Source organism: Aphelocoma coerulescens, chromosome 5 (assembly GCF_041296385.1).
Source record: "Aphelocoma coerulescens isolate FSJ_1873_10779 chromosome 5, UR_Acoe_1.0, whole genome shotgun sequence".
NCBI classification, from domain to species: Eukaryota; Metazoa; Chordata; class Aves; order Passeriformes; family Corvidae; genus Aphelocoma; species Aphelocoma coerulescens.
The window spans coordinates 23596049-23618780 of NC_091019.1; the positions used below are offsets into that span (position 1 = coordinate 23596049).

Sequence of the window (22732 nt, forward strand, 5' to 3'; positions counted from 1 at the left end):
AGGTACAGCACCTTTGGCTGGGTTTGTGATAGTGTCTTCCTGCAAGGAAGCAGATTCTCTTTCAGACCTGTAGAGGTACAGAGAAGTCTGAAATTTACACTCCCTGTTAAGGTGCTGAGAGGAGTTTATTTAATAAACACCACCTGTGTTGGCAGTTTCCAAGAGGCAATGCTCTGGTGCATTTACCAGTGGTTATATGAGATAAGCAGAAACAGTGGTTATATAAGAAAGCAGAAACAAATTGCAAAGAAGGGTTTTAGTTTTGTTCTGGTCATATTGTTTATAAGGGATAAAATCAAAGCAAACAAGGCTTTATAGAAAGTTTTAGTTTGGAGGGAATATGATTCTGGAGAGTTATGACAGTTGCAAAAAAGGGAGCATGGCTGTTTGTTTTGTTTGCATTTTTGGAACTATTTTGCTCTTTACTTTTCAAGAGGGCTTGATTATTTTCTTGATGGTTCTTTGGGTTTTATAAGTAAAGATTTGTCAGTGAGACACTTGGATAATTGTTTTGGGATTAAGTGCAGTTATTTTTGTATAAAATACTTACTAAAGATGCAAACTTTGATGTCCCATACTCTAGAAATATTATTATTTAACATATATATTATAGTACTGCTTAGGAGCAGATGATGGTATCATCACGCTAATTTACTATATGAAGATATAGGAAAGGTAGCTGAAGTTTTTTAAAGTTATTTTTATCATAGCCTGTTTACTCTGAAATGCAAACTTGTACTTGTGCTCCTAAATCAGGAGTTACAGTGCCTTGTGGTTATCTCATTATATAAAATACATTCAAACTCTGCTGTGTAGCTTGTTGTTTCATGAACATTTTAGACTTCTACGGTAACTTCAGTATATAGTACAATTTGCATTAGTACAGTTTTATTGAATGAGTTCCTGGCCTCACTGAAGTCACCTGTAAATCCTCATTAGTACTAGTCGGTGCACAGTTTCACCAAGTGACTTTAGTCACAGCAGTCCCATTTCTCAGGAGGTGGTTATTACCTTGATCAGATACATGCCAGTAGGATGTTTCCCTGACTGCTGCTGTATCTGAAACCAAACTTTTTCACACCTGGGATATGCCACATGCACAGCCTCATTTTCAAAATCTGTAAAAGAAGGATAATATTTATTAACCTCAAAGATAGTTGCTTACATGACTAGTTAAAAAGCAATAAACTCTCTTGAAATTTCTGCATACTATATTTTTCACTATTACAGCAGTGTTTAGTTGGTATTTGTCTTTCTGAAGTGATATTTAGTATATTCATAATTCATAAAATTATGACTTTAATTCACTGACATATTCATAAAACATACTCAAGTACCTGAGATGTCTCCAAATCATCCAGCCTTTCAGATTTGCATCTGTGGCTAAGAGTAATGTTTCTGAAACAAGATTAAATGCGGAAACAATCAAAGCACAGATCTAAAAGAATCCACTTTTTTTTTTCATTTTGATGTGGCAGAAGTTGGTTTCCGAGTGTAAGTGAACAATGAATTTAAAAGAATTAATGGTCTGAGGTTTGTTTTGTAGTATATTGTTCATGTTGTTTACTATATTCCTAAGGGCCTGGCATTTACCATTTATGGACAATTAAAAAGTAGAGTTAAGTGCTAGTAATTAGTACAAATATTAATGTTATTCTAATTATGGCTTTCTTTTGGTTTCTATTAATTAAATCACTATTTTAAAAATAGTCTGTAATTTAGGATTTTGGTTTAACATGATTTCTTTAAATATAATTTAACACAATGTCAAAATCTGCAGCTGGAAATAATGTCTTTTTTTCTAAGCAGTCACAAGGACTACAGCATCTTTTCTATGGTGTATCATGTATACCTGCACTTACTGAGTGTTCATTTCTAGAATAATTTTTTTTTTAATTTCTTTGAAAATAATTATTTTCTATATAGTATAAAAACTAGTTTTACATAAGTATCATTCTTTACCAATAAATGTAGACCACAAACAGAGCTGTTTCCCAGGGAGTAAGAATAGCAGGTATAAAGAACACTCTCTAGGAGTTAGAGTTTTACAGATATAGTTTTCATAGTTGATAGCATATATTTCATTGTACAAATAGTTGCACACTTTTATTTTTTCTCTGTATGTATATTTGGGAAAGGTGTTTTACCTTATGTTGTAACCTTGACTTTGCTTGAATAAATTAGGGTTTTTTTTAACAATTAACTCATCTTACAGTGATTTTCAATCCATTTAAGTGGTATATATAGTTTTCATTGCTTTTTGCACAGGAGTGAGAATTTCCACTCCAAATAATCCAAAGTCATCCATAGCAATGCATATGTATCATGGAGTGAGGGACCAGACTTTGTTAATTTTGCACATGTACTTTCAGTGACCCTAGCTGAAACACTGTCAAATTCCAAATTCAATTTAACATACTGCCAATTTAACAGCAACTGATTTGTCTCACTGTCTTCATAAGGGCTGAGTAAGTTATCCTTGTGCATATGATTTCTTAAGACAAGCCTTATATCCTGGGGTAACTCATCAAAGTGAACAAAACCTGAGTGGGAACAGAGAAATGCAGGGGCACGTGGCAGTATTCTTTTGTGAAATATTTTAAGCCATAAAGACACATTTCACACACTACCAGCTCTGGGCAGGATAGCTGACACAGAGAAATACTAGTTTTTTCCTTTTCTGGTTTTTCAGACTTGAATCTAGGTTAATCTTCCATTTCCCCATTGCTGACATCTTCTGTAAATCAGTTGAGAATTTTGAGCTCATTAGAACAAACAACACTGAAGGGGTAGGTACCTGCAAGTGAAGCATTTGTAAACAGAGCTGAAATAACAATGCTGCACACACAGAGCCATGCACTGGAAGGCAAACAAATTCTGACTGCAGACAGGTGCATCATTTGCTTATGCAGCCTATTGTTAAGCCTTCTGACTTTGAAGAGGCTTTAGAAATACAGAAACACTTCTATTCATGGTACTCTTTCAAACCTTCACATTCTCTTTTTTACATTAATAATTGGTACAAATGCTTCAGTAATTCACAGTAAATAATTACCACCTTGTTCTGAAATGGTATTGACTGTAGTTTTTATACAATCATATTATGTATTTTGTTTTGTTTTGTTTTTTTCAAGGGCTTTGTATTGTGAATTGCCATGTTATAAACAATGTGAACTATGTTAGAAGCCATGATTCTGTTATCACATATTTTTTTTTCCTCACAGGAATAATTCTATTGTGTTTAGACAAATCAGCTCTGACTTGTAGTCAGGTAGTTCAGAAACAAACTCTAGATACTTACAGGATCCTACTTTCTGACTACCCTGTGTTATTTGCTTTGTTTCACTGCATGGCTTCATAATTTTACTTTTTCTTACTGTGTTACAGTTTCTTATTTCATTAAGCCAGTTTAAAATAAAGGTCTTATAAATATTTAAGTTTCTGTGTTTTTATTTCTTACTGTTTTTAAATGATGCACATAATTTCCTGGTGGCAGTCTTAGTTTCATTCAAATTGTAGATGCTTTTCCCATTTAGACTATTCTAATACCCAGAGGCAGCTGAGATTCCAGACCTGTTCTGGAAGTCACTAAATTAACAGAAGATTACTCTCTGAACCTCCACAGTCCTTTCAGCACCCCTCCTCACAGGCAACTGTTTGACAGAACACTAAACTGATAAAAAAACAGTTAAACCAGTTTTATTTAGTCTGTAAATATCTTTTGGTTCATTTAAAAATACCATCCCAGATTTTATGTAAAATTGGCCTTGCACTGTTATCACCATGCTAATACATTGTGTCTTTACTGGTTTCTGTGCATCTTTTGCATCAAAGTTTGGCTCCTCACTAAAGGTTGAGCTGTAATGATTGGTTCCAATCTACCTTTCAGTCCACTATTTGTAGCTTAGCTTTATTCTACTCCAGAAGAATCTTTCTTCCCTACAATAATATTTACACGTTATGTAAACCAACTGGTTTGAGTGGAACTAATGACGAGCAAATTAAGCTACCCGATTTCTTGTGTAATGAGATAACCAGACATCTAATATCTGGACTTTATATCACCAACTTATCTTTTTCATATGACCTCAAGTAAAAAAAATGTTGGATGGAAAAAACCAGAACCCATATAAAGCAAAAAACTAAGCCTCGGAGAGTTTTCTGGTAAATTAGGATGATTTAATTCCTTTACTCCTAAATCTGTAACAAGTGACTGTGTTTTACTTTCCATGTACTCCTATGGGTTAAGATGAAGAATAATGAGACCTGTCACTGCTCTTCTTCCGAGTACTGTTTTAGGGGACTTAACACGGTGTAATTGTCAAGCAGTTGACCAGCTGCAACTCCTAAGTGTTTCCTTAAGTGTTTAAAGAGCTATTCTACCTTTTGCATCAAGCTTAATATGGCCCATGATACAAAAAGACACATTAGTGAGGATTTAATTAACAGCTTTTCTAGCAGCATCAGGAGAGAGGTCCAGAGGTGCATTTTTAATGCTCTGCCTCTGGAGATGGGCATTCTGAACAAGTGGACAAGGAAATACACAGTAACTACCACCTCCACAAAGGAGGTCCTGCACATCTGTGGAGTGGCCAGTGTCCTGTTCTTCCTATATATATAGCTTATGTACTGAGAAACTGGAGAGTTTATAGGGTTATTGTCTTGCTTTTTTTCAAAGTAAAAATGGCCTTCAGTGACACAGTTTTTGAAGTAGAGACAACAAATTGGAGTTTGATCTTCAAAGACTCAAGCCTTTCCCAAAAGTTAGTCTTGTTTGAAATGGAATGGGGCAGGAAATCAAATATGGAGGGAGCTACAGCCACCAATCATGAAAAAAAGTAAGCCAATCCTTCTGTCTTTATAGAATACATAAGTTCCAAGAGTAAATAACAAATTCCTTTTCAATCTGAATTCAATATTTTCCTTCTGCTTTGGGCTCCCAGTTGCATTATTTCTACTCCTTTCAATGGTCTATTGGTGCAATGAGTCACTCTGAACTATAACACATGCTTTAGTGCTACCAGTAAAGTTTGTGCTGTGCCTTTCCTGTAAATTAATCAAGTACTTCAAGGTCCAAGAACCTTTCAATAGCAGTAAAATCTGTATATTATTTTCATAGAGGCTGATAATAGCAGTACAGTGTTACTAAAATGTGTCTGGGAACCATGATGCTGCTTATTGTGATTACAAAACACATAGGTCAGTTGGATGCAAATACAATAGAGATTTACTTCTGAACTCAAATCTACTTCATTTTATCTGCTAATTCTAGCCTGCCTTAGCAAGAAACATCTTGTATTGATTAGCTGGTTTTAAAGACAATGAATGCGTTTAAAGTACATGACTCAGGAAATTAGGTACTTTCTGTAGTCTTGAATGCTATGTCAAATGTCTTCTTTCCAGGCTGAAGTTTGTATATCTCTTTATGTCGAGTCCTTTCAAATGTTTTCTATTTTACTTACCATTTCTTTTTCCCACAGTAGCTGCAGTCTCTGAGCTGTGATTTAATGCTGCTTGTTCAGCCTTTCACTGTGAAGCTGGGACATGGCTTAACCAAGCAATTTTCACCTCCTACTCAAATAAACCATACATTTTAAAAAAGCACAGCTCAAATACACAATACACTAATGTTATGGGCCCAATGAGGTATAACATAAAGTCTGACCATGAATTGCTTTTTTCATAGTCACACTATTAAAGAACAACAGCTCAGGTAAGAACTGGAAGGGGTCACAATGTGTGCTTGTGCTTGCCTCTTGCTGAGCATCTGTTCTCAGCTCCCAGCGGCTCAGGGAGTCACTGCAGCTGTAGGAGTCAGTTCTGGAAACTCAAGAGTTGCAACCAGACCACCAGTGCCACAAGGCTCTATCTCAGGCTGAATGTTCCTTCTGCTAGGCCACTGTCAAGCTTTACCTTTGCAAAACGTTTCCATCCTTTTATTTGTCTGCAGTAGCAGACAAATTTGTCATGCAGTATGCTGTCCAAGGAACTTGAGATAATGACAGTAACTGAGAGAAGTAATGGGCAAAAACTCAGACTGGGTGTTGCCAGGGAATTCAAAAATTATGGGGAGCCCAGTAATTGTGGGGAGTCCTTTGTTGTTGTAAAATGGAAATGGGGTGGAGTTTTGTTGTGTGAGTATATTGTCCCTTTTTGTTGGTGTTGTGATGATGTGGCTTTAATGTTGGTGTAGATTATTTTGTTGATGTAAATAAGTGCATGATGAAGATATATTTTAATGACAATTCAGATCCCTAAGATCTATGACTAATCTACAAAAGAGGACATTGACTATTGAATTTCATCAGTTTGCAGGGACTTTACATGAGCATGGTATTAACTTACTCCTTGGAAAAACATATAGCACTATATACATAAAGTAGCATGACAGAGCTTACATAAAGTAACATGAAAAAGGAAATGGGAAGCTGGCATTGAAATCTATGAATTTATACCCATATCAGGCTGCAGAGAGGGGAATCAGGCTGATACACTTCCCATTTAGAAGCTCAATCCAAACTTCAAGCTCCCTCAGCACATGAAAAGGTTGTAAATGGAAACTTCGTATGGCTGCCCTTTTCTTTTCTTTGCTGTTGACTTGGGGTGGTAAGGTTTTAAGGGGAGTAGCGTGCAGACACGTCTGTGCTGACAGGAATACTGTACTCCACACACTGCTTTGTAAAGGAGTGGCTGCTTAGGGTCTGCACACAGTGATCAAATAGCTGATAGCTGCTCCTGTTTTTCTTTTTTTATTCAGGCATCCAGCATGAGAGTTGGACTATGAATACTGAGCTGTTATTGTTGGCTCACAAATGTTGAGCTGCTGGTATTGATTTTCTGAAAAGATGTCTGGAGCAGTAATACAAATAAAAAATAAAGTCAAGAATGATGAGGCTTTATAAATAGCCAATAAAAGAATCCACAAAAAACTTAGTAAACTCTTGGGCTATTCAACCTTGACAATGTCCTTTTCAATTTGAATCCAATCTTCTCCTCATGTTTTGAGCAGCCAACTGCATTTGTTTCTACCCTCACAATGCTCCACTGGCTCAATGAATCAGTCTGAGCTACAGTTTGCACTTCTAAGCTCTCACACTCTACACAGTCACCCTGGGAAAGCAGAGAAAGAAATGGGTAGTGGAGGACCTGCAGTAAATGATAAAAGTCCTGTTCATCAGAAGGAATTTCTTCTGAAGTCAACGGGAGTTCACAGCATGGGGTGGCTGTGAAGCTAGACCCCTTATCAGGCTTCATATGGACCTCCAAAGCATACATGCTGTCCTTTTGTAAACTTTAGGATTTACAGTGTTTGATTTACCCATGAATACATGAAAAAATGCAGTCATTTTTATTACAAACTTTATTACCTTACTGAATTTTTAAAAATACAAACACAAAGCAGTTGATGATCACAGTAGTTTAAAAAAAGCAGTTTAATTTTTGCTGTAAAATGATATTCCACAAAGGTAGCCAAAACTGACATATAATCATTCCATAACTTTCAAAATAAAAAAATTAATTATCCAGAATTAAATGCTCCATATGTAAGCTTTCCATAAAGGAAGTCCCTGAAGAGAACTGACCCTCAGTGTCTGAATATTTCATTATTTCTGACACAAGGGACTTTTTTTTGTGTAAAAGCAGAATAATTAGTCTCATTTTATTTCATTACACCAACATAAAACCAGAGTAATGCAGCTATAAATTAGGTCAAATATTTCTAGAACTACTGACAAAGATAAAAGATTAAAATAGGCAATATAATGTTCGTTATGGACAGATGGTAACAGCACTGACTACATGGGATAATGTCTTATCCTACCAGCAGTTCCATTAAACTTACTGGGGAGTAAGTTATAGCATAAAATACAGCACACAGTTTACCAATATCTGGCTGTGTGTTTGCACAGTGCCCTCTAGGATGGGGTCCCTGTCTGGATATTACAAAAATACACATAAAGGACAGAATAAATTAATGTGCTTTGAAATGTAACAAAAACATTGAGGTAACTAGAATAAGAAAAGCTCTTTGAGCTCCAAGAGCCCACTTTCCTTCAACCATTGCTGCCTTTGCCTGTGATTCCATTTTCTCCCAGGTGAATACAAATCAGCACTGTAAATCTATTCAAACAATCTCCGAAGAAAGGACTTTTTTGTTGATGTTGATAACTTCATGGCTTTCTTTTTGCGCAATGGTTTCATGGGTTGCTTTTTCAGGCACACCACCTTTTGGGGAGTCTGTAGCCCTTTATTAAGGTCAACGTGGTTGTTGCAGAAGTACTTGACATTTGCTTCTGAGAGACGGAGAAGCATGGTCTCTGAGAGATCCATACACTGTGCGTGGACCCAGTGGCCAGCCCCACTGGAACACAGGATCATTGCAGGCTTGTTGAGTTCTGTCGAATAGAAAGGGACCCAGGTGTTAATGTCAATATTGCAACTGGCACAGCAGGTGATCCAGTAGCCCGTTTCCGATTCATCTTCTTCATCGTCTTCATTGTAAGTGTCAGCATCGTCAACGTCAAAGCTATTGGCTTCAGCACTAAAACAAAACTCCTCCGAGTCTTCAAATGGAGTGGAGTCTCCAGGGTCTTCACTTGATGTCTGACTGCAAATTTGTGTTATTGATTCTTCTTCCTTGTCCTCTTCTGCTCCTTTGCATCTCAAAATGTAAAAGTAGTTTGCATCTGGGCTTAATTGTTTGTTGGCCCCTGGAACGCCCAGCAAAACAGACCCTTTACCCATATCACAGCCAAACCACGTTCTGCAGTGTTTAATATCGGGTGTCCACTCTGGGCTCACACTTTCAACAATCTCTATCTTACTATCTTCCAGAACTATGGTGTTACACACCAACCGTTTCTGGTTGTCAGAGTGGTAGCCACCGACAAGGACAAATTCAGTTTCACTTATCTGGGTCACTATAGCACTTGACACAGACAGCCCCCCTGGCAGGATGGTGCAGGTCACAGCTGGGCTGCCCAGGGGCAGATCAATTTTTACCTTGTACAAGTTGGGGGACCTGGTGTTATTCTGAAGTGAGTGGCCGCCCAAGATGTAGATTGTATCATCTCTGGCAATTGAAACGTGGAAAGAAAGTCCATCTTGAAGCTCTGGAAGGATGTATGATGTACAACATCCAAACTCAAAATCAATGAGAAACACAGATGGCAAGCAGTCAACTACACTGTTCCATTTTTCAGTGGTTCTTTGTGCAAGGGGAGTATACGACCTCCCTCCAAAGAGAACACTCATGCTTTTTCCCCGGCTACGAACTACATTAATTGTATGCCCATATCTAGCTTCAGGGACATCTCCACCCAGGTCTTTCTCAATGCATTGGAACGTCATTTTCTTGCTAGTTTTGCTTACCAGACTCATAAAGTAAATCTTATCAGAAAGGTCATTGTTAGGTGTTTTACCACCATGGATGATATATTGGTACTCATCAGCCTTTGCATCGCTTCTGAGCATGCAAAGAGCGGGATAACGGAGAGGGGGAAGGTAACACGAGTCTTTAGAGAAGAAGGCGGGTTTCATTTTCAGCTCATTCTGCTTTATATCGAGGAGGAAAACACCAGTGGGGCAGGATCTTTTTGGCCATCCTTTCTGACCAAAAAAGAAAACATGCCCATCAAAATTCAGGAGAGAGAAGCCCGGCTGAAGCAAGGATGAGTTACTGACGGTGGATACCATCTGCAGCGACATTTTGTCTGTTGAGTGTGCCATACTGTGGCTGGTAAAATAAAAAAAAACAAACAACAAAACAAACAGATCAAACATGCATTAGATCCTATCACAATTATTTAACAGAACTAGAATAAATCGTATATAAGTTGCGCTGCAGTTCGCACTCTGAGACCCAAAAAGACACATTTGTCTGTGACTCAAGAGATGAATCAAACATGAGGTCTGCACCGGTCCCGCGGTGTTTTGGGGACTTTGTGCACACTACGGGCTGTCGGCACACGCAGCCCGCACACCGTTCGGCCGCAGCTCTGCGCCGGGGCGGCTTCCCGGGCCGGCTCCCATGGGAACGCGGCCCCGTGGGCTGCTGGGGCCGGTAGTTCCTGCTGGGCTGCCCGGCTCGGCCCGGCACGGCCGCCGCTTGGCTCGTCCCGGCCGCGGGGAATCGGGACCGGCGGGCTCAGAGAGCCGGCGGCGGTGAGTGCGGCCGCGGGGCCGGCGCCGGTCTGCTGGCGGCGGGGTTCGGCCCGGGGCGGCCCGGGAGGAGGGAGCAGCGCCGGGGATGCCACAAGCCGGGATTTCCTGCCCGTCTGTCGCCTCGAGGCGGCCGGGAATGCCGGGCTGAAGCCTCCCGGACGCCGCAGGCCCGGGGCCCCTCGGGTGCGGGAGGCGCATCCGCCCGCGGCGCCCCTCGTCCCGCGGCGGCTGGAGGCTCCCGCCCATCCGCTCCCGGCCGGGAACGTGCCCGAGGGCACGGCAGTCGGTGCGCTGGAGGGCGGGCGTGCGCTCAAACTACAGATTGCACGTTTTGTTTACAGGGTAAACGTCGGGATGTGGTGACTGCATTTAGAAGCAGGCGGTGCCCGCTGTCTCTCCAGCCGCGCAGGGCTGCCTGGAGAGGCACAGGCCGCGGGTTCCAGGGCGAATCTCACGCTTGCGCTGAGCAGCCCACTCGGGATCGGGGGCTTGCGAGTCCCGCTGCTGCGGGTCTTCAGTGTACTCGAATTGTCTTTCATCTCTGCTCTTTGCTCATGCTTTCATGAGTAGGTTTCAAGGGGTATCTTTTATAAACCTGTTTGTTTGAAAGGAGTTTATGTAATCAGCCTGGATATTGACTGTGAAAGAGCTTTGGAGAGCACAGACAGCAGGGAGGGAAATAACTGGCTGATTCAGTGGCACTGGCCTTTGGTGACAGCAGACTTGTGTCCTTTAGTAAATGTCCGAGGTCTCTGTCCCAGCCTTTGCCAAACTCCCGGAATTTAAAAGTATGAACTGAATATTAGAAAAAAACCCACTAAATCCTACATTTTAAAATGTAATTACTTTTTTTGAAGTCTTTAGGATTCATATTTTCCTTGTTCCTGCTTGTCGTTTTGCTCTAACAACAAAAACAAGACACACAGTTTCTTTTTTAAGGGAGGATTGGTATCTTCTAGTTATGTGACATCAAAACCTGGGGGAATCTGAACAACATCGTGTACAGGAAGAGTCGCTGTAAAAACAGGGGAACTGATGACACTACATCAATTGCCTTGTTGTACCTTATTGCTGCACTGCGTACCCTCAAACTGGAGTGCAAACTGGTGTGCTAATACAGGGATCTGCCATGGAATGTTTTTTGAAGGTGAGATGTTTTCAGGCCAGAGTGCACAGAGGCATAGCCATTACTGAGTCTGTTTGAAAAACAATCCATGGAATGGCTGTTTTACGTTGTGGAGTCATCTAGAGATCATGGTTGGGTTCTGTTCACTGAGTTGGCTAATACCTTTGCCCTGAAGGTGGTAGTTTTTTCTACATTTAGATTTCTTTTCAGAAGTACTGCACTGTAGGTGAAATTCAGTTATAAGTTAATTAAATTAGTGAACCCTTTTCTAAGCATGTCAGTATACACAGCAGGTTTTGTCCTTATTATGCATGAAGAAAGACTCAGGAAATTATTTACCTTCAGGTGATATGCTAAACAGGAATCTGCTGCTTGTTTCTTATAAGCATTCAAAAATGGCATCATCAGAGGAGCTTGCACTAAGTTGGGTTTACTGGATTAGATGTCATTTGTCTCCTTTCATATTGTCTGGTTACTTAGCTTCTTTGGTTTTACAGGATCTTTAGAAAAGTACAATGTCTTCCATACTGAAGATGCCATGAGAAAATTTCTGTTCTATATGAGAAAATAAAAATTCATTGTTTTGTACCACAAGTGTTCTACATTTGACTGCTGGTGTATATTTGAAGTCTAATGAGAGTATTAAAAGTGGCAAACAATTTAATTAATATATTGGTATGCATCTTATATTTTTACATACTTAAAGAATCTCCAAATATGACAATTATTAGTGTCCACAGTGCCACAAACTGAGCAGTACTCAGTTCTGAGGAGTTTACTGTCTGAAGAGTCTGCAGATACAGAGAAAAATCAGTGGAAATGATTTGATTGATAGACACACGGAATGTACTGGTTAAGCACGTTTAGACACGCTTCCTTGTCATCTTGTAATATTTCTTGAACTTTACATAAGCAAGCAGTTTAGTAAGTATTGGAGGGAATATTTTTCTGAGATTTTTGGACAGAAGTAGCTGCTTAGGCACTGACTGGAATTGTTTTGGCTTTCCATTTTTTAATTTTATTTAGTATTTTCATGCTAATTACAGTGTGTTAATACAATGTGGTTGCTCTTTGGCTATGCTGACCTCCACCTCTAACCTTCCAATACCACTGATTCCTTTGGGCCATGGCTCATCTAACCCTGAGCAGCTTTGGGGAACCCAAAAGGTAAAGATCTAACCTTATAAGCAAAGAGTTTAAAAGTGTTTTTTTGTGGCTTTATGCTCAAAAACTGTCACTGTGGAGTTGGATTAGCATTACAGCTAGTGCAGAGGAAACAGACAAATGCCTTTGTTGTGGTGCAGCACAAGATACCGGGGAAGAGACACTACAAGGAATAAAGATGAATAAAAAGAGAGTGGGGGAGTTACATAAACAATTACCAGTTATGATGACTTGAGTCATGCTTCATCATATTTGGTGTTTTTATAAAAGATTAAGATGTAAGGATTATACAATTAAATGAGAACCCCAGCATTACCTTTATAAGCCCCCTCTTTGGGAAGCAGTAGAGACCTGAGCTGGAAGCTAAGCTAACAGAAAGAAGAAAACTAATATTCTCGTGTTTATTTTGAAATCAAACAGTATTTTGAGCAGGTTTTTTCAGATAAGAGTTGTTTATATGTCAAGAAGAGATGATAAGGAATTCAGATTTAGATAGCTGCATTGGGAGATACATGTATAGAAGGATCAAATGAAGAGAGAAGGTGTTTTTTAAAAGCAGTAGCTAATGTAGTTTGAAATGTGCTTACTGTGGAAATAGATAGACATAGTTACAATTTTTGGTGGTGTACCATTTCAGAAACCATATTAAGTGTTCACCGAGAAGTACAGGATGAACATCTTTTAAAGACAAGGGGTAGCACTGAGTGACCTGAACAGCAAGTAACATTACATATACCTTTGGATATTCTTCCTTCTAGCTTCTTCTATGGAAGCAAGTCTCCCATTGGTTTTGTGTCCCAGGTTCTCATAAATCTAGGCTTTATGAAATGTCGCTAGGTGACAATGTTTAGGCACTGAGTCACTCCCAAACTGTGTTTTTTACTTCTTGTCCTCTTTGACCGTATGCAGAAACTGTTTATTCACCTATGTGGTTTGCCTGTTACCCAGTTAGGCAACAAAAACATTCTAATCCGGAGAACAATGACTAATCAGTGCTGCTGTTTAGTGTGACATCTCATATTTTTCAACATTGAAAGTATTATTTGTAATAATTTCACAGTAATTTGAATGCTGTGAAATAATGAATGATGAATGAGTTGATCTTATGAACTGTAACAAACACAAAGAACCTTTTTTCATTTATATAAAAATAAGATGTTTCAGCTGTACTGGTTGGACACTGAGAGAATGGAATGCAGGATAACATGGAGTCTTAGTTGGTGAACAACCATTGCTGACCATTAAATTAATTAGTTTGCAGTTACTTTGGCATAAAGTAAATTGATTTTGCAGTATTTTTTTTCTCTGACAAATCTGTTTTTTCATTTCCAAAGCAGCATACCCCTGAAAAGCAAGTGCTATTTCCAAATTCTCCACAGTCAATATCATATCCCGACACACAGAGAGGTTTGAAGTCCTCCATAAAGAAGCTTAAGGAAGGCAATTTTTTATATAGTATTTCTCAAGAAATTTTCTAAGTGTATCAACCAAGTTTGTTTTGGGCAAAAGAGTAATTTAGACATACCTGGCTGATAGCAGTTTTTTGCGTCCTCCGTAATCTTTCTGTGTAATTGGGATTCAAATGTGAGCAATGTGAGGAGTCTTCTGTGACAGCACAGGGGGCTCGTGGCATGGAGAGACAGCCTGATGGAGGGGAATCTATCTGCTTAATTTGCAGATGTGCTCCTGAGAACTCAATCTACTGTGGCTAACTGGCTGTGACTGTTTTTTTTTTCCTTTCCTCTCTTGTCTTCAGATGGCACAACAAGAAACCCACCAGCCTCCAGAAGCTTTAACTCTTTACAGTAGAACAAGCTCAGAGTGATGGCAGATGCCTCTTAAATTGTAAATATCTGCAGCATACACTTCTTTATGGTTGAATTTTTTTACACTGTAAACCTATCAACCTTGTGATCATCTTCAGAATTTTGCAGTGCTATTTTAAAATGTAATTTAAAATATATTTTGAGTTAAAAGAAAAAATAATTTTAAGAGGTAGCAAAAGAAAACAACTCTTGCTGATTGGCACACTACTTTCCCCAGGAATGCTCTGCTGTAAGCGGGCAGTAACACTGAAACAGAGCAAAGGAAATGACAAATGCATGCAGTTCACTGAGTGAGGGCTGACTAAAAGTCCAACTCAAAAGGCCACTGAAGTAATTAGAAATGTCTTTTTTTTCTACTTCAGTGGCCTTCTGATCAGACCTTGAAAGACTAATAAAACTTTGCATCCTTCTGTGACATTTTTCATCAGTTTCGCAGTGCTTTTCTCCAACAAAAAATAATGAGACGCTGGGAAGTCCACTGGGAACATATCCTTTCAACAGCTAGCAGTGCTGGGGCACAGAGGATAAGCCACTTGCATTACACACCACAACAAATAAACAGAAAAACCTGGAAAACAATTTACTCTTCATAGCTCCTGCTTTTGTTTTCCTGGCCCTACTTCACCCACTCCTGAGTTACAACATCTGCTACACAGTATTTTAGAAATGTCTCAACTCCCATTTGAAACTGCTGTGAGAATAGAAATAGAAGGAACTTGAAATGGAATTTGATTAGTACAGCAAAGCAAACATACCAAATGTTTGCAAGAATTGTCTTGAGACATTGAATAACTGTAATGCAGATAGGATGTGGTGATGTTTCTCATCTGAAATACAGCAGTGCTAAGGCACTGTGCCCTGTAGAATCCATATGGACCTTTTACTTCTCTACTGAAACAAAGATAAAGGGAGACTGTAGAGCAGAGTTGAATGCTGAAGAACTTCCCGCAAATTTAAGGGCATTCAGATCACATTTATTTGTGTTTTCTGCAGGGCCTAGATAATACTTGACATCTTCTTATCCAAGTGTTTGACATATTCTGACCCTCCTTTGGGTCTGTGATCAAAGATCTACTGGCAAAAAAGATACAAATATTTAAGTGAAAAATCCAGTCCCCCAGTTGTGTCACTTTAATATTTTACATTCATTTTACTCTTTTTCTACCAGTTGACATGCCTTATCTTTAGAAATTCTTTTTCCAATTATGTGGTTGAGAAGATGGAGAAATTGAAGTTTTTTGGCAACAGCATGTCATTTTTGGATGAGGACATGGTCTGTCCAAGCTGCTCTCTTTAACTGTCAATGACAAAGTGCTTTGGAGAAGCTGCAGCAAATAGCTTCAGAATAATGTATCTACACGGTAGGGAAATTATGTTCAAAACTGTCCAGGTCATAGCAAGAAGATCTTGGATTTCCATCCTGAATTTAACTGGCAGAGAACCCGTGTGGAAAGGAATAAATAGACTTTTCCTTCACAATTTCTATTTTAATAACATTGACATAGGTAGTATGTTTTCAGCAGATTGCTCACTGTTACGGAAAGGCTTCATTTCACTTGGTTTTCTTCTTCTATAATTAATTTCTTAAAATAATATGTTGTTTGCATCTTCTTCATCCCAGATCATTCCAAATTGCATTGAGATATTTCCAGGCTTTTCAGCATATTTTCTGCCAGTAAAACACAGTCATCTCTGAGCTGAAATGTAGCTGGCTTCCTGTGGGTTGCAGTAACGCACTCCAGCTCAGCAGGGAAAGGGAAGGCTGCCTTACTCATTTGTGTAGTATTTGCCAGCCAGAATGCAAATATGCTGGATATTTAGCCAGGACCCACAGGCTGAAATCTGTAAAAAAGGGCACAGGGAGTCCAGCATCCTAGTCTTCAATTTTCTGTCTCATCTAAAACTGACAGTAAACAGTATTTAACTTGTGAGGGAGAGGGCTTTATTTAGAGGTCTTATCTAAAATATCTGATTGAGTCTGGCTGTGCTTTGACTGTCAGCTCCCAGACAATTGCATTCCAGGGGACAGTGGCTACTGTGGTTTGGATGAAATGTTACCCTTGCTGTGGGCCTCCAGGTTGTCTTTAAAGGGAGCAGTACTCTTGAAGCCATTGGAAATTCATTAAAAGAAAATTCTGCTCAGGTATGGGGCTGGCATAATAGCACTGAAATCCAAGAGGATCAATATGCTTGCTTGCAATTAAAGCCCTTGGATATATCCTTTAAAAACTCATGCGAGCTGGGCATGAGAGGCACATGTTTTTGTCCATCTAAAGGTCAGCTCTCAGGCTCAGTAATGCACTCAGGCAAGCAGATGCAGCTCCCATCCACACAAATTGCTGATGCATTAAGTGTGTGCCTCCTGCTGAAGGCAATGGCAAACATCCAGTTGATTTTAACAGGATTAGCTGTCGTAGATCACATTGAATTGCAAGATGTTGGAAGGAACCTCATCTGAAAGTTTTTGTCCTTTGTAACTTTTAGTTTGTTCCCCCAGCTGGGTTGACCTGCACCTGCTTGAGGCCAGAACTTGGTGCCTTTGGGTTTGCTCCTGGAGCTCTGCCTCCCCACAGGTGGTGGTGGTAGCAGGGAGGAGGAGGGAGAAAAGTAGGGCAGGACAGTAAGGCAGGGAGGGCTTTCTTCTGCAACTGTAGATTTGCAGATGTCTAGACAAGCAGGAAGCAGTGTTCTGCCTTCAGGAAAATGGGTAACCTTCCTCTGCTGTCTGACTCAAAATGCTTTATGTCTTTCTCGAGTGGGAATTCCCAGAATCACTCCTTTCACTTGGCCTACTTTTAAAGCGCCATCCTGGGATGTTTGTTAAGGCAGCAACCATGGTCCATAGCTAATAGCAAGCACTTGTTAAGGCCAGGCTGGAGTTCCAGCTTTGCCTGCCTCTTGGCACCGTGGGGGCTGATGAGTTGCACTGCAGAGTCCAGCTCAGCGTGGTGGGTGTAGGAGTACACTGCTCCCATCTGCTTTTGCAGTGTGGGGAAGCACAGCTTTCTGGGCCATTTGTGAGGGTGTTTCTGATGAGGCTGTGCTTTCATGATTGCAGAAGCAACTATGACAGGGTGCTAAAAGTGCAGTCCTGTATCCTTCCCTTGCTCCCACTGCACGGTCCCACTGTCCCCTTGTACAGGCAATCACAGTCATGCAGCTGTAAGGCGTATTAGAAGACATGTCTTTAAAACAGAATATATGCATTTGCTCTGATTACTCTCAGGTTTTGTACTGGTAGTTTATTTGGTCTGCCCAAGACATGGACTGGAGTGGTAAACCAGGACGTGAAGAGGAAGTGAAGGTGGTGGTGGTGGCCTTTTTGGGAGCAGCCAGAACCTCAAGAGACTTAAATTGAGTGCGCTTGTCTGATAAAATCTCATTCTTTTTGCAAAGGTGCTACCTCATTCTTCATTGCTGTAACAATATTGTTAAAGGTGCAGTTACTGTGATAGCTCTGTGGGGAAAAGAGATGGGGCATTGTCCAGAGTATAAGATTTAAAGATAGTGTATTTATGTTCAATCTGATTTTTGCAGACATAGATTATAAAGTATTGATAACAGATATACCTAGTGGATATTTTCCATGAACCTATGGATGAACTATAAAAAAAACATTTATTAATCAGCCCCTTTTTAAAATTGAGAATGATTTCTAGGAGAGCAAATTCATAGTGTGAAAACCTGACTGGAACCTATGCCAGAAATGCTAGTGAAGTTTTTTTTTTTTCTGAAAAATTAAATTACATAGGATTTTATTGAGTTTGTAGAGGGGATTAGGTTATTGCTCTTTCCACTTAAAAATTCATAATCTTGATATTTCTTTCATTGCCTCTGTTGTATTTTTAAAAAAACATGAAGTTCTTAAAAATGCAGCATAAACGAGGAAGTCTATATTCCACCACATTTTGTGTTGTTTAATAGAACTAATCGCTGTATAATTGAAAACATGCTAATACTCACTTGACCTGCCTCTGCGATTCAATGCAGAGATTTCTGATTTGTCTTAAACTGCTTGGAAGAAGACAGCATTTTGAGAAATAAAATTGATTTTGCACAATCTGCTGATGATCAGCAAGGCTTAATGAATGATTGCCTCAGGTAACCTCATTAAAGTCATTTGGATGGATGACCAGGAGTGAAATGCAAAAAGAAGAAAGCGTAGTTGCTGCTTGAATGCATCACTTACTGATATTTGACTCTAAAAGTCTCCAAAGCCAGAACAAGGAAAGGATCAGACACCCTTGCTTTACTTTCCTTGAGACCTCCAAGTTTCCTTTTGGGAAAAAAGAGTGTAAGTTTTTGATTTTAGTAGTAGCTATTCTTTAGCAGAACAATGAAGTAATTTCATTCCTAGAAGTGTCATTGTACCCACTTCATAAATTGTGGAGGATTCCAATCCATTATTGTGTATTTTTTCATTTTCTTAAAGAAAATTTAAAGAAGTCATTGCCTTGAGGCTGTGAATTGGGTGATTGTTGAAGCCATTTACTTACGTAGAATCTAGTGGTTAGCTCCTTAGCAAAGGTGAGAATCTTCTGGTCAGCCTGGTTTCAGCTGTTCACCTCACTAAACTTCTCTGCAACTGACACAGTGTGGTGATCATTTAAGAGAGACTCTGAAATAAAATAAGTGGGAAGCAGCAGAAAACGAAGTGGAATGAAAATGAAAAATACCAAAACCTTGATGGGTTGAGATAAGTTTTTGAGCACCCCTCTTGTACCCTCTCTCCTAACCACATGTTCAGTTTCAGGGATAGTAGGTATTCCCCACATACCATCCTCTGCACTTGCTTTCATTTAGGGCCATGTTACAGCATTGGGCAGTTCTTCAAAGTAATTGCAAATGGGGGGGATGGGTAGTTCTGGCTGCCAGTCTCTCCTCTCTGTTGTTTGAGAGAGTGGCTGTTTTTCTGACAGAACCTTGGCTTTCATTAGGACCTAGCTGTTTTTTCCTCTCTGTGAGGAGATGATTCTGTAGACCTGTAATAATAACAGCTGTGCAAGGGAGTATCTGAAGTGAAGTTTCCCAAATTCTGTAGGAGGTGGAAGCTGCACAGCAGAGTAAGAATTGAGATATATGATTTTGGTGTGACCTGGTCTGGATGCTGAATCTCAGGCTGATGATCTGGTGGCTGTAGAGCATGGCATTCACTGAGAAAGCTGTCATGCAGCTGGTTAAGGATACAACTATGCCCCCAAACTGCATATTAATTTTCTAGTTTCCCAGAGAATTTTAGAGTGAATTAATCTAAGATTTGCTGTCAGCCTTCCACTAACCTGTTTTTAAATCATTTAAGTTCTTGGTGACTGGATTTTTTAATCTGTTATTGGTAATAATATTTGTTTGCTCTTCCTTTTGGAAATATTTTTTAAGTTTATTTCATTACTGTTTGTAAGGGAGTTGGATATCCTAGACACCAGACTCCAAAGAAAAACAAAAAGTAATTAACTTTTTCTTGATTAGATATATATTTTTTTCTTTTACAGGAGGCTTACAAATCACAGCACTGTTTCAAATACTGGTTTTAATAACTTAACCATAATGAGGACTAGAAGGCACTGCTTACCTCTCAAAGCCCTGTAATATACATTAACAACTCTGAGAGTCTGGTGAGTTATATTCTGCTTGGTTGGTCCACAGAGATTAATAATGGTTGAATTTTTGTAAAACATTAGAAAACTTTAGGTCATGTGGGTGTGCTTGTATTTTGATATCTTCAGAACATTAGTCTTCCTTGGAAGCAGGCAATTCAACAAAATTGAGGTTTTATGTTAGGAGTCACACTTTATTTTCTTTCTGGTCTCTGAACAATTGTCTTTTGATCTTATTTAGCTTCAATATCAGGTTGGCAGCCTTTCCTTAGTATAGTTGACTTGAAGTTTTGCTGAAGAATTAAGCTTTCATTCCCAAAATCCACTTCTTAGTGTTGTGGTAAATCAAGAGAGGAAACAGAAGCACATGCAAATCAAGCACTTAGTGTATAATGAATTCTTGCATTTTGATCAGGTTTATGTATGCGAACTGATTCTGTTAGTGTGGACCTATGTGTATAAAAAATAAGTAATATGGGTAAGTGTTTGGGATCATGCAGCTGTTAACATGCATTTACACAGCTTTTATGAGTAAGGGGCAAGGTTAACTTCAGCAGACTTCACTGAGGGATGCTTCAGGGCCACTACTTCCCATAGAGCCTGGTTAAGTGATGAAGGTGGGCTGGAAAGCTGTTGCTGTGTGACTGGAGAGTGGAGCTTCTTCCTTCAGCTCTCAGCATTTGTTCCCTTCTCAAGAATGGGCCTCACATTCCTGTGTGGCTGTCCAGCTCCAGCATGCTCTGCCTGTCCTGTGTGCTGCCTCAGCGTACACACACACAGGTGTCATTGTGATTTAGCGTGTGGTCCAAAATCTGGGTTTGTGGCTTTGATGGTACAGTGAGTAGTGCACCTGGAGATGATGGATTCAGTCCAAGTTTTGAATGTACAGGTGTGTCTGGGTTGACAAGTACAACATGCTGATGAGGGGTGTCGCTGTTTCTGCAAAGAAGGCAGGGGTTGAAAGACTGAACAGCTTAAGGCAATAAACACCACCAAGAGAAGCTGGCACTTCTGTGGCCCATATTACCCAAGGTCATAAATGTCAAGCATAAGTGATCACAATTCCTCCATTTGTACTTAAAATTTCTATGTCCACATGAATTTTTGGAGAAATATTGAACAATGTTCCATAGACAAGATCAGAACTTCCCAAGGAGAGAAGAAAAATTTTACTTTCTAGTGCCCATCTATGTGAACTAGAGACTTTTCTGTTGATTTGGTTTCTGCCTGCAGATGTATATAGCTCTTCACTTTCTATTGCAGATATTCCTGTTCAACTCTCAAGGTGTGGATGATCATGGGAGAACAACTGTTAAAGAACAGCATCCTTGATCAATTTATTAATAGCCATGAGCAGTCATATGAAGAGTTTCTAAATACGTTCACATATCTTTTGGAAGGTATGTAATTTCCCAAATCTTTTGTTAGGTACCATAGACAGAAGGGAAGGTAACAAGAGAAGCAGTAGTATTCAGTGTCTTTGTGCTACTCACCTGCTTTGTGACTTTAGGCAAATCCTTGTGATGCTTTTGTTTTTCCATTCAGCAGTGGGAACCCTAAGGACAACTTTTTACAGATTGGCTCCCAGGCTGCTATGTCTCTACAGGTGGTTAGCCATTTATGCTTGCTTTAGGGAGGAGGGGAAACATGCAGTGTTTGGAAGGATAGATGTTTCCTGAGTACATCTTGTATTGTTTTGCTTGAGAAGTCTCCATAAAAGAAGAGCCTAAGGAAACTACTGAATAGTGATGCCTTAGGATTTTGGCTTTTATATTTTTCAGATCCTGTACTGCTTTACTATGTAACTCTAAAACTCCGTATAGCCTGTTAGCTACTGTTCTCCCGTTCTGGTCAGAAATAACAAATCCTCTCTAGGCCTGGATTCAAGGGCACCTTATTGTCTCAGGCCTCGAAATATGTAAGCTAAGGCTCTGAAAAGGGGGAACAAACTTGGGGTAAATTACTTCATTACCTGAAATTGTAAATGGAGAATTAACCCTGATATTCAAATGGACCAAACTTATAAAAGTATGAGAAGCTCGTGAGTGTGTGATGGCTTGAGATTATGAGTGTTCAATTTAGGTACTTTCACAGGTTTTCTAACACTAGCCTGCTCTGCTATGCCGCTGTGTGTGCCTTCTACAGAGTGATTGCCTTCTATGATGAAACAGCTACCTGGAGGGGTTTGGATATTGTCTAAATCAATTTCAGCAAGGCTTTCAACACTGTCTTTCACAACATCCTCGTAGGCAAACTCAGGAAGTGTGAGCTGGATGAGTGGACAGTGAGGTGGATTGAGAACTGGCGGAGTGGCAGATCCCAGAAGATCATGATCAGTGGCACAGGGTCGAGTTGAAGGCCTGTCACTGGTGGTGTCCCCTGGTGTTCAATGCTGGGCCCAGTCTTGTTTAACTAATTCAGCAATGAGTTGTAGAAAGGGGCAGAGGCCTCCTCAGCGAGTTCCCTGCAGACACAAAGCCGGGAGGAGCGGCCCATACCCCAGAGGGCTGTGCAGCCCTTCGGCAGGCCTCAATGGCTGGAGAGATGGGCAGAGAGGGACCTTCTGAAATCCAGCCAAGGCAAGCGCAGGCTCCTGCTCCTGGCCACCAGGACAGGCTGGGGGCTGAGCTCTTGGAAAGCAGCTCTGTGGAGGTCCTGCAGGGGGTCCTGGTGGACAACGAGCTGTCTGTGACCAGCAGTGCCCTTGTGGCCAAGAAGGCCAGTGGTGTCCTGAGGTGCATTAGGAACAGCACTGCCAGCAGGTCGAGGGAGGTGATCCTGCCCCTCTACACACCCCTGGTGAGGCCTCAGCTGGAGTGCTGTGTCCAGTTCTGGGCTCCTCAGGACAACAGAGACAT

General features: G+C 40.1%; 2 protein-coding genes across 9 annotated transcripts in view; one reads left to right on the forward strand and one right to left on the reverse strand.

Annotated features, from left to right (window-relative positions):
* Positions 1–8121: 8121 nt before the first annotated feature.
* On the reverse strand, positions 8122–10155 carry RAG2 (recombination activating 2). Its single transcript, XM_069017132.1, has 2 exons — positions 10140–10155; positions 8122–9713 (listed from the first exon to the last, which is right to left on the reverse strand). The coding sequence occupies exon 2, from the start codon at positions 9706–9708 to the stop codon at positions 8122–8124; it is 1587 nt and encodes a 528-aa protein (XP_068873233.1). The 5' UTR covers positions 9709–9713; positions 10140–10155.
* IFTAP (intraflagellar transport associated protein) overlaps positions 10004–22732 on the forward strand; it is a 41325-nt gene continuing 28596 nt past the window's right edge. Inside the window, exons 1-4 of one of the 8 annotated variants that reach the window (XM_069017140.1) lie at positions 10107–10164; positions 11104–11311; positions 19770–19892; positions 21138–21274. In XM_069017140.1, the coding sequence (XP_068873241.1) occupies positions 21166–21274 (109 nt within the window). In that variant the 5' untranslated portion in view covers positions 10107–10164; positions 11104–11311; positions 19770–19892; positions 21138–21165. Of the gene's footprint in view, positions 10165–11103; positions 11312–16858; positions 16988–18401; positions 18575–19769; positions 19893–21137; positions 21275–22732 lie in introns of those variants that run through there. The other 7 variants (XM_069017138.1, XM_069017139.1, XM_069017141.1 and 4 more) reach the window with 7 other exon arrangements.

What these genes read in the sequence shown, in the direction of transcription:
- RAG2 (XM_069017132.1), bottom strand. Translation starts at nt 9,708, where the DNA reads ATGTCGCTGCAGATGGTATCCACCGTCAGTAACTCATCCTTGCTTCAG.